The 11506-nt window shown below is 49.5% G+C and overlaps 6 protein-coding genes across 6 annotated transcripts; all 6 read right to left on the bottom strand.

Moving 5' to 3' along the window:
- Window positions 1–278: 278 nt before the first annotated feature.
- On the bottom strand, window positions 279–572 carry DQ04_03931050 (40S ribosomal protein S33; the record flags this gene model as incomplete). Its single annotated transcript, XM_009313210.1, has 1 exon — window positions 279–572. One exon carries the CDS (start codon window positions 570–572, stop codon window positions 279–281), a length of 294 nt encoding a protein of 97 aa, XP_009311485.1.
- Window positions 573–764: 192 nt separating this feature from the next.
- Window positions 765–1994, bottom strand: DQ04_03931040 (putative CDP-diacylglycerol synthetase; the record flags this gene model as incomplete). Its single annotated transcript, XM_009313209.1, has 1 exon — window positions 765–1994. The coding sequence occupies one exon, from the start codon at window positions 1992–1994 to the stop codon at window positions 765–767; it is 1230 nt and encodes a 409-aa protein (XP_009311484.1).
- A 516-nt stretch (window positions 1995–2510) lies between these two features.
- On the bottom strand, window positions 2511–4187 carry DQ04_03931030 (proline oxidase; the record flags this gene model as incomplete). Its single annotated transcript, XM_009313208.1, has 1 exon — window positions 2511–4187. The coding sequence occupies one exon, from the start codon at window positions 4185–4187 to the stop codon at window positions 2511–2513; it is 1677 nt and encodes a 558-aa protein (XP_009311483.1).
- Window positions 4188–5304: 1117 nt separating this feature from the next.
- Window positions 5305–6939, bottom strand: DQ04_03931020 (hypothetical protein; the record flags this gene model as incomplete). Its single annotated transcript, XM_009313207.1, has 1 exon — window positions 5305–6939. The coding sequence occupies one exon, from the start codon at window positions 6937–6939 to the stop codon at window positions 5305–5307; it is 1635 nt and encodes a 544-aa protein (XP_009311482.1).
- Window positions 6940–7095: 156 nt separating this feature from the next.
- On the bottom strand, window positions 7096–8631 carry DQ04_03931010 (hypothetical protein; the record flags this gene model as incomplete). Its single annotated transcript, XM_009313206.1, has 1 exon — window positions 7096–8631. The coding sequence occupies one exon, from the start codon at window positions 8629–8631 to the stop codon at window positions 7096–7098; it is 1536 nt and encodes a 511-aa protein (XP_009311481.1).
- Window positions 8632–8894: 263 nt separating this feature from the next.
- DQ04_03931000 (putative thimet oligopeptidase, putative,metallo-peptidase, clan MA(E), family M3) lies at window positions 8895–10952 on the bottom strand (the record flags this gene model as incomplete). Its single annotated transcript, XM_009313205.1, has 1 exon — window positions 8895–10952. The coding sequence occupies one exon, from the start codon at window positions 10950–10952 to the stop codon at window positions 8895–8897; it is 2058 nt and encodes a 685-aa protein (XP_009311480.1).
- Between the last annotated feature and the right edge of the window lie 554 nt (window positions 10953–11506).

The raw sequence follows: 11506 nt of genomic DNA, 5'->3' as shown, positions 1-11506 counted from the left end.
CCTGGTCTGCCTGCTGAGCCACCACCTCCTCCTGTGGGGCCTTCTTGTCCTTCTTCGCTGGTGCTGGTGCTGCTGCTGCTGCTACGTCTGCCATGGTTACAAAGCTATACACAGTGCAGGAACGGGGTGGGGGAGAAGCCAGATGAGTCCAATGTCAAACAGAAAACATTGCATTCCCCACCAAAGCAAACGGTGGCACAGTACTGCAAACAGCAGTCATAGAAGTGTATGAAGAATGAAAAAAAAAAACAAAGGAAAAAAGAAGTGCCGAAAAAACCTCAACGCAGACGGCGGGCCTCACGCTCCGTCTCCATCAGTGACAGCATATCGCCCTCCTTGCACGGTCCCTTTACGTTGCGCACAATAGTGCGGTTCGCGTCAGGAGAGCCCTCCTCCGCCATGAGGCGGACACGGACCTGCGTCACGTTACCACGGGACCCCGTGCGGCCGAGTACCTTGATGATCAGACCGACCTGGGCCTGGTCTGCCTGCTGAGCCACCACCTCCTCCTGTGGGGCCTTCTTATCCTTCTTCGCTGGTGCTGGTGCTGCTGCTGCTGCTACGTCCGCCATGGCTAATCGGCAATTCTATTGGAAATTAAAGACATAAAAGTGGGAATGACATATGAAACACGCCTCAGCTTGAGGATGAATAGAGCCACTGCAAACAAAAATAGCAAAATACATGTATGAGCTCCCATGCCGTTAGCTACCAGAAAAATAAGAACTCAATCTTTTTTTTCTTCTCCTGCTGGCAAGTCGCCTTTATGAATCACTTGAAAACGACTCCGTCAATAGTTGTATGAGTTTACGTTTCTCCATATCACCCAACTGTAGAGCACAACTATTCAGATCATGTGGCGATGGGCACTTGAAATCCGAATACACGTAGCTTTTCAAATACACATATGTAAAGAACCCCATCATACCCTGGCAGTCCATGCGGTCTGTGATGCCGCCGTGACCAGGGATAAGATCACCAAAGTCCTTAAGCTTAAACGCGCGCTTCAGACCGCTGGCAAAAAAGCCACCAAAGGGAGCCACGAGCGATGCGAATGCGGCGAGCACCAGCGCGTGTTGTTGTGCTTTTGAGGACTGGATGGTAGTCACATAGGATCCCGTCAGTTTCTGGACAAACGACGGTAAAGGCACGGAGCGCTGCACAAACAAGGGGTTCTTCTCACATCGCATCGGCGAGTGGAAGTCAACCTTTGGGCAGTACAACTGTGGGAAGTAACTGAGAAAGCCGGCGAACCAGAAGGCCCATATCATTGTAAAGAGGAAGGCCCCCAGAAATCCCTCTAGTGTCTTCTTTGGAGAAAGCGCCAGCAGCTTCGTTTTTCCGAAGAGTTTGCCGAACACGTATGCCCAAATATCATTGTTCACGACGCAGCTCACCGGAAGGAGAAACCAAATCATTCCTCGCATCATGTTCTTCAACTGCATACCACCCTGAATAACAATGAACATCAAGGTCATCACTATCCATGTAAACTGAATGAACTGGTAGCGGTACATGCCCTTTCTTAGGCTTAGCACAAAGCCCACGATACCAGTCATGAGGAGACCAAATGCAATCATGCCAATGTTACTGTAGTACGTTGAGAGAGACGGGTACGTGGCTACCAGGGCCTCACGAACGCTGTTTGTCACAACAAGAAATGTGGTGGTTCCGAAAAACCACACCTTTAATATCATCACCGATGGAAGTTGCCGATCCTTCCGCACCCTCTGGTTAATTCTGGTGATCTCGCTGAACATCATACAAAAAATAGCAATGACAAAAGGGATGACCACTTCAACACCTAATGAAATCAGTCCAAGGAATATATAAGCCATTGCAATAGTGAATATTGTCCGGTTGATAAAGTCCTTATAATTTTTCTGCTTTACTGGGGCCTCACTTGTCGGTGACTTCGCCGCTGTCGCATTCACCGGATGTGGCGTACTTCCCTTTAGTGGGGACAGGACTCGTTTGACGCAGTTGCTCTTCATCTCGAAATCTTCTATGCGGGGTGGTGCACAAGACGGAACGGAAAAAAGGGAAGTGCAGCAACGAAACAAAAGCACAAAGTGCCGTAAAACTATGGACGTAACACCGTTGGCCACAGTCACTACATCACCCCCAGCATCATACATGCCTGACCAGAAGAAGGGGGAGGAAGAAGAGTAGGAGGAGGAAGATGAGGAAATTCTTTCGTCTTGTCTTTTTTGTTGCTCCTGATTTCGCTTTCATTGGGTGGGAACGCTTCGGCGTCACTCGGACTGCACGAACGTCACCGCGTTTTCTGCGCAAGTCTGCGCTCTTTCTTCGTATATATTTTTTGTGTATGTGTGTTTTTGTTCGTTTCGCCCCAATTCCCTGCGTAATCACGCCAGGACGGGATTATCAACTTTCAGTGAGTTTTGTCTCTCTTGTAAGGGCTGTCGTGATTGCGGTCAAACCGCACGAGTATAAAATAAAGGGGAGGAGGTAAGTGAGCAGACATGATAAAAGTTAGACGCTGCTCTTCACGACTTTGTGAACCAAAACACACGTCGGCGCAACTCCTTTTTCATCAGCTGCACCTCCTCTGTGCCCCCTCCAGTGAGGATAGAAGCGTTCTCCATGGCCCGCCTGCCCAAGTAATGGATGGTCTCCTTCACGGGACCGTAAGGAACATACTTGAACACGCGGAACCCGGCGTTTTTCAGTGGTATTGTCAGGTGGTCTGCCATGCCGTACAGCTGCGCGAACACGGCGACACCCTTCACCGGCGGAAGGTTCAGGACGCTGGTGGATATCTCCTCAATAGATGTCTTGTTGTGTGTGCCAAACAGCACCTCAAACGGCTTATTGGGTTGGCGGACGAACTCCTTCAAGATGCGCGCCGCACACGCCTGATAGCACTTGTTGGTGTCCTCGTACGTCGGCCACACAGGGCTTGTGTATCGGTACTTGGAGGCCGTCTGTCGTTCCTGATGCATGTATGCCCCGCGCACAATCTTCCCGCCCCAGACCCATCCTTCCTGTTCGGCGCGGGTCAGGTCGTTGAAGATGCGGTCCTCGGCGTACGTCAGGTAGCACTGGTATGTGCCGTACACAATCGGCTCCTCCACGTTGAACTGGCGCTGAAACTGCAGCACAATGCTATCAATGGCAAGCTGGTAAAACGTTTGTTCGGCATCGAACAGAACGCGAACGTGCAAGTCCTTTGCAGTTCGCACGATCACTGACAGGCGGTTTTGAAGCGCCCGCCACAATTCCCGCTCCTCATCCGTGAGAAGCGGGAGCTTCGCCGTGATGAGTTTCTGCAGTGGCGTCGGATCTACGGCAAGAACGGCCTGCGTCACAACCTTCTTGAAGGTGTAGTAGTCCACTCTTCCCTCGTTGGTGGGGTCGAGCGCCTTTATAACGGCGTTCACCTCTTCCTCAGTGTATATGCATTCGGAGCCCAGCGTTGTAAAGCCCCTGCGCACCTGATCCCAGGTGAGGTAGCGCTGGTGCTTCTCTTGCGCCCCCATCACGACCCGGCACTCCTCGATCGGTGGTGCCTGCTCACAGGCAAAATACTGCACCCAGTTCAGGTGCACAGAGTGGAGGATGGCCGACACACGGGCGAGCAGCTGCGGGTCACACATGCCTGTTACCTTCACCGCCGCGAGGCCAACCCCGTTAACTGGTTGGTTAAGCGACGCGTGCATAACGCACATGACGTACAGCTTCATGTTCTCATCGTAGAGGCGCTCGTGCGGGAAGTACGTCACCGAAGTGTTCTCGACGAGACTCGCCATGGAGAGGTCGGGTGCCACCTCCTGGCCGGGCGCTGGCGCGAAGCCCTCCGCGTCCGCCTCTGCAGCGTAGTCAAGGACGGAACCGATGCCCTGCTGCTCAAGTGCCCTGACGGTGTACTTAAGCTCGCGCTCGTCCTCGCCGGCGCAGAAGTGGCTAAAAACGGTCGCCTTCACCACCGTATTGTACGCGAGGAACGGCCCGACAATTGACTCCGCGCGTTTCATCAGCATCACGGAGTTCTTTGAGAGATACTCAATACGGCACACCCGCAGCACGAAAAGGGCACGCAGCAACCACCACAGCGACTTCTGTCGGAAGATAGCGTCTTCGGTGAAGGTCACCGGCCGCAGCGGGACGGGCTGTGAGAAGGTGCGAACGCTCTTGGGAGCAAGTCTGAAATGAATGCGAAACATCACAACGGAGATATGGCTGTGTACTGTGTATAAATTCCTTTACTACGGATTTTGTTTCTGGGGGGGGCTTCTTGCTGCCGCGTGCGGGGAGTAGCCAAATCGAACCCACAATAAGAGAGGGAAAGAAATGGGCAATGATTGCTGTCTGGGCAGAAAACAAAAAAACACGACTGCATGCGTTCAGGCACAATGCAGGCACAATGGCTTAGTCGTGGGTTTCTCTCAGCATCACACAAGAGACGCGAAGAGAGACAAGAGAGCAATAACGAATAAGAAACGCCGCGATACACGCCCCTCATTGAAAGGTGCAGGCACCACCTAAACATAAGCATCCATATATCCATATATATATATATATATATGGATATATATGGATACATGCATCTTTTTCCCCATATTGATCACTTTTTTCTTCTCTGTTCTTCCTTTTCATTTTCTCTTTTTTTTCGGGGCTGAGGTGGCTCGAGGTGCAGCCTGTTGATTTTCGCCTTCTCGGCAAACCTTTCACGATCCGCTGACGGCCATGTGCTTGCTTACCGCATTCACCACGACCACCACCAACAAGACGCACGCAGAGAGATATAAAGATATTCACACGGCCCAGCATACCCACTCACAGAGTGCATAGTGTACATCTCACGCCAACGGCCCCGCACTCGCACACCCGCCTGCCATTGTGCAGACGTCCAGGGCCCGGGTCCAAGCAAAGGGAGGGCCACAGCCAAAGAGCAAAAGCAAGCGTAAACAAGTCAAAGGAGGAAACATAAAAACAAAAGAGTACCGCGCAAAAACAGCCGCCGTGATTCGCACGAAGGTCCGCCGACGCGTCAGCAACGAGGTCATTTATTTTTTGCCCCCCACGTCCAACAGAGCAACGTCAGGGGGGAGGGTGCATAGGGGGTAAAAGGTAACTCCATTGAGCAAGAGTCAAAGGTGTCTCATTCACTATACATCGTGAACAAGCTCAGTTTATTTCCTTTCCTTCTGCCTCGCGCTCTTTCTCTCTCTCTCTCTCTCTCTCTCTCTCTCCCTCCCTCACTCTCTCGTCCATACTCACGTTTATTACATATTTTCAAAACCGCCTTCATCCTTTTGTATTTTGCTTCACGTTTCTTTGCTACACCACTTTTATGTTATAAACGTTTCCATAGTCGTCACCACAGACAAGTCCATACCCAGAGAAGTCACACGCCGCTGCGTACACCGGAGCCCGCAGGGTGAAATCCAAGAGAATCTCTCTTGTGTCTACGTTAAGGACGTAAAACTGTCTGCGCGAGGTGAAAACCATGAGCAAATTGTCAAACTCCACGGGAAAATACACAGCTGCCGTGCAAAGAGCACCGCCTACTCCAGCGCATAATGATTTGCTATCGAAAGCGGAAAAAATGGTGAACGATTCGGCATTCCAAACATTCAACTTCTTTTCGCAGCACGTTAAGATGAAGGTGTCATCAGGATTGTACCGTGTGTGCCATACAATACCATCATGCCCGCCCAACAGCCTGAATGTGGAGAGCTGCTGCGCGTCCACTACATAAGCATTCTTGTCACAGCTTCGAGAAAGCACCACCCACTCATTTTTGGTGTGCTGTGAGGCTAATGACACAATAACACCACTCTGTCTATTTGGTAAATCCTTGAGAACGGCCCTCATCCTGCCTTTCGGGACAGTAAGCTTGCGTATTCTGTTGTCCTGGCAACCCGTGTACAGCAGCTTTCCATTATACGAGAAGGCCACGGCCGTCACCACACCCTCATGCTGGACGCATTGAACCAGCTGGCCAGCGGTTGAGTCCCACAGTATCATTGTCCAATCGCGCGATGCTGTGGCGATATACTTCTTGTCCGGCGAAAAAGCAATACCTAGAAGAGAATCTGAATGCCCCGTCAATTGGCGCACCTCCACACCCGCCGATGTATACAGATGAACGGTGCAATCATTTCGATGAGTCACAGCATAGAGATCAAGATCTAGTGACATCGCAACACATTTGATACGGCCAGATTGGCTCGGCAAATTTACAACCTTGACATCATATAGACGGTGACGAGAAGGGCTCGGTTGGGGAGATGTATTCGTCATGTATTTCTCGAGTGCGGAGTCCAGATCTGCGCTATCGGCAAGTACACAGTCACTTCCCTTCAGGTACCGGAAGAACTTTGAAAACTCCTCCCAATCCAGGTATCCATCCTTGTTTCCATCCGCTGCTGCAAACATAGTGCGTATGGACTCTTCAGAACGAAGTTTTCCCAGCCCTTTCAATAGGTCTTCCTGGGAAACCATTTCTGTACAATGAACGTCTAGTAGTGAAAAGGCACGCCGCAGGTACGTCTCCACATCTTCATCCTCTACTCGCGACAAGAGATTGTCCATTTGTGAGCTAAACTCATTCATGATGCCGCTCATTCGCCGTGTCCGCGCCGCAACACTCGCCCGCTTCTTGTCCTGTGCTGGGGGCTTTGAGGAGTAGCTTAGCGAGAAGGGATCGTCATTGCCGCCATTTTTCTGGCTCTCCCGATCAGCTATGACCTTTTGCAACACCGCTATTGAGACTGACCGCCTGGGGACAGCTTTGGCGCGGCTACCCGTGGAATACAAAGCGGTGTCGGGATCGTAGCCGGCAAAGGGCATGTCGAACCCCGGCTGCCTCCAGCGGCGCCTATCGGGCCTACCGTAGGGTGGGACGCCCGCCCCCAGAGGGGCTCTCCCTGGTTGAGGTAAACCATTGCCAACGGAGCCGCACAACCCCATGACGTGCTATTTTCTCTCCTTTCGTGGAAAGCCTAGGAAAAAATAAAAACAGACACCCCAGCGCAATGTGAGGAAAAAAAAACAGCAAAGAAAGGGGCAAAAAAAAGGGAAAAGAAAAAGGCAAGGGAAACCTACTGTGGTGGTAGAAACACAAACTCACACACGCAGAGACAAAGAAAGGAGAAGAAGCACATCTCTCTCCCACAGGCATCTAGAGTATACAACGTGTAAGGCAAGTGACATCGTACTGTGGCTGCTGGTGTCCAGAATTTGGTACCCAAAAGAGCTTCGCAGCAGATGCAAACGTCCTTCACCTCCGTCAGCTCGTCGGTACTGCCCAAGGATTAGCCACTTCCTCGTATTGAGGCAACAAATGCGTCCATCAGAAGTCGTGACACACAGAATGTCATCCGCGAAGGTAGCCTGTGCTCCAAAGAATGGACTGCGAGTCGTACCTGTCTTCAGTTCTGTCACTGGCTCCTTTGCACTCATATATCGCAAATCCCATAACTTTACACCTCCATCACTCGCAACTGAAACAAAATTAAAAGTATTTTGCACGCAGCGAACGTAGGATACGCATGATTTGTGCCTCACAATAGAATTGAAGGGGCGGCGGGTTTCCGAAACCTGCAACGGCTGAAATTGAATGGTGCCGTTTTGCATGCCACACAGCACACCTTGGTTCGCAAGGGGACCTGCGGAATATGTGTCCACCGACAAAACAGGTGTTGTGTGAAATGTGCGCAAACGTTTCAGTTGAGGAGGCCTGTCGTTGTTTATAACAGCATATAAGAGACGACGCCCCGAACCCAACACAACAAATGGCTCCATCTGCTCTCCAAATGATGAGCTCAAGCACGAGCACGAGTGTTCATCACTCAAGGGAGAAAAACTCCACGCCCTGGGAGCTGATGGTTCATCGGGATCCCAAGTCAAATGTTCAAGACGCTTTCTCCTCACAATAACCACGGCATGGTGGCTAATGAAATGCATTCCAACCATGCACCCGCCGTCACGTGAGACTTCCAACTGGTGCGTCTGCACCATATCATTTTGAACAACACACAAACGTGGTTGAGAGTTTAAATCACCAAAAACAAAACGGCCGTCTGGTAAACTCGCAACGGCGGCACCAGGTGGTATTTGGTACGAAAGATGCTTCCATGTGTTGTTCTCATCACGTAATTGCATGGGAGACATGAGAATGTCCCTAAATCGAGATTCCATCGCAATGCGAAAGAACCTAAAATCTTGCAGCATAGGTGGGGTTGCAGTTGATTTAGGAGTACAACTGGGAGATCCCTTGATTCCACCAAAGAGATAAAACCCTTTATCGTCACACTCTGCGAGGGTGACTCTTCTGCACTCATCCGTAACTTCCTCCCCATGCGAAGCATCCAACAGCTCCACAGACGACGGAGATAAGTAGCGACGCTGGCACCTCCGCAGATTCCCATCACCAAAAAATGCCGCCGCGTTCTGCTTAACTGAGCGTATGTGAAAATACCGCTTCCTTAGAGGGCAGTAAATGGTACCACACCTCACATCTACTGTCTCACCATTGTAAACTGTACTAAGAGAAATGGAAGTGGGGAGGGCCCTTTCTTCGCCCTCTCTTACTCTGGCGTTGCGCCGAAGTGCCGTTCGAAGGTCTTCATCCGAGGAAGATGAAGACCAATCCACTGGCATTCCACAGCCTTACAATCTCAGAAGAAATTATCAGAAGCCAAACAAAAAAAAATGGCCAAGATGGTAAAAAGCTAAAAAAATCCGTAGATGACAAGCTACTACGCAATGTGATAATTAGTCACGGAAAGAGCAAAATCAAAAAAAAATGAATGCGCTGCAGAAGGAAAAAACAAAAAAAAGAAAACAACACGGGCGCTGTAGCACAACAGAACGGAGTAAGAAAAAAAAGACAAATATGTCTCTTTCCCGCTATCAATTTTGGCCTAGACACCGAGATTTTTCAAGAACGCGTTGTTGTTAGGCTCTCGTCCCAAGAACTTCTTCAGCATATCACTGGGGTCCCGACCACCCCCAACACCAATGATTTCTGTCACATAACGTCTCCCAAGATTGGGGTCCAAAAGACCGCTTCGGCTTTTGATGTAATCATAAACGTCGAGGGCAAACACCTTAGACCACATGTAGCCGTAGTAACCAGCACCATAACCAGTGAGGTGGCCAAAACCACATTCAAAGTGCGTACCACTCTCACATTTGATTTCAGGGGTTATGCGTGTTCGGATATCAATCATCAGCTTGGTGGTATCCAAGTTACTTGGATCCTTCGCATTTGCGAACGGTGCGCCAAAGATTTCCAGTGAGTAGGTGGCAAACTCCAGTTGGCGCAAAGCATCCCGTCCACTGAATGCATTTCGGGATTTAACCTTGGCCTCGGCGAGCTTGCTTGGCAACTTGTTTTTGGTTTTATAATGGGACGATATCTTTCGAAGTATTTCAGGTTCCCAAACCCATTCTTCCAACATCTGCGAAGGCAATTCAACAAAGTCCCACTTGACATTTGTTCCCGCAAAAGTAGCCATTCGACTGCGTCCCATGAGTCCATGAATAGCGTGACCAAACTCATGGAAGAAAGTCGTCACATCATCGTGGAGGAACAGTGCCGGCTGATCTCCTGATGGAGCAGGGAAGTTGGCAATGACTACAGCCAAAGCTGGTGAGAATTCGTCTTCGGCACCCTCCAACAGAACAGGGGGAACCACTGAATGGCAGCAGGCATGCGAATACTTGCCATCACGTGGAAAGAGATCCAAAATCACGTGCCCCAATGTTCTCCCAGTTGCCCTCTCCGCCACATGAAGAGTGAAGGCATCCTTGTCCCAAAGCTCCGAGCCGTTATCAATACGCGTAAAAGTTAGGTCGAAAAAGGCCTGATAAATGTCAAACAGGCCCTTTACCGTCACATCAAGAGGAAAATACTCCTGAATTTCTGTTTCGCTGACGTTGAGTTGGTTCTTTTTGATTTGATTCATCATAAACGATACATCATACTCCTGTAGAAGCCCCTCTTCTGTTAGAACACAGCTCTCATGCAAATGCTTTTTTATCATCTCCAGTTCGGACTTCCACTTTTTCTGGAGACGAGGAATAAGATCATCCACAAAACTCCGAGCGATATCGGGAGACTTTGCCATCTTGTCATCCAAGTTAAGATAGCTGTACGAAGGGAATCCAAGGAGCTCCGCCAACTTTTGCCGTTTTGCGATCATCTCTTTCAGGACAGCTCCGTTCATGGGATAGGCTTTGTTGGCTGCTGCTCGGGCCATGGCCTTACGAGTCGCAGCCACCTCACAATTTTTCATCACACCAAAGAATGTTGGATAGTCCATCTTTAAAATGTACATCCCATCATCGGTCTTTTTTAAGCCATTGATGACATTCTCTGGCACGCCCTTTAGCTCCTCAGCCGAAACCAGAACCTGGCTTTTGTCCTCACTGATATTCCGAGAAAATGTTGTGCACAACGCCGATAGCTCTTTTTGTAGAGCCACGACCTCGTTAAACTTGTCTTCTGGTAATTCCATCCCCTTTCGTCGGTAATCCCGAAGTTCTTCCTCAAGCCAGTAAGAATACTCCTTGTTCTTCGAGCCGTTGATGTATTCCTCCTTGTACCCAGGGCTCAAAGAAACCGTCTTAAGAGCCTCAAAAAGACGCTTGTTAGACTGGAAATTATCAATTTCAAATGACTTGAGCTCCACAATTTGCTTGTTCGCTTCCTCCCGGGTTGATTCGTCTGGCAACACACTCATGGCAACGGATAGCAAACTTGTCGATATATCAAATTCAGCAGCCGCAATATCAGCCAACTCGGCGGTGTTAGCAAACGTACGTGAGGCATCCGGGCAGGAGTATATCTCGTTCAATTTTTTCATAGCTCGAGTCTTCGCCTCTTGCGCCACAAGTTGACAAGCCGAAACTGTCTTGGGGAACATTGAGGCACAATTTTTTACATTCCCAACGTCCGCAAAGATTCTAAGGGCCATGGCGAGAATTTATATCAAAAAAGCAAAAACTTTTCTTTTTCAAAAAAAAGAAAAATTGTAATAAAAAAACATGTTTTTGCAACGAAGCCCAGGGTAAATAGAAACAATAAAAAGACTGTTGCCAGCAAGAGAAAATAAAAGACGAAATCCTGGCAAAAGTCTTTTTTTTATTTCTTAAAAACAGCCCACGAAAGTGACGTTAACACCAAAAATATGCCCCTGCAAGAGAGGCGAAACCCCATCGTGGTGGCAGGTTCATGCTCCACATGTTGTTGGAAAAACACACGTACCAGCAAAGGCCGCCCCTTTTGTGGATTTTGCAGTGCTAGAACCAGCTGCGCCAAGCTGGGGAAAAGCGTTTGGCTTGACAATCAAAAAAAAGCGATTGTCGCCAAGTCATCAGTGATATTATTCGCAGTAAGTTACTGCTTAGTGCAAATTAAAAAGAGAATCCCGTTCCTACCTTGAGGGGCATGCAATGGAACCCAGCTGGGCTAACACAAACCACAACGTCTAACCTTGGGCAAACAGCTTTACGATGATAGCATAACGTT

The sequence above is a fragment of the Trypanosoma grayi genome, assembly GCF_000691245.1.
Source record: "Trypanosoma grayi strain ANR4 Tgr_393_V1, whole genome shotgun sequence".
In the NCBI taxonomy this organism is placed as follows: Eukaryota; Euglenozoa; class Kinetoplastea; order Trypanosomatida; family Trypanosomatidae; genus Trypanosoma; species Trypanosoma grayi.
Note: the sequence above shows the minus strand (reverse complement) of the source record. Positions and strands in the feature narration are given on the sequence as shown.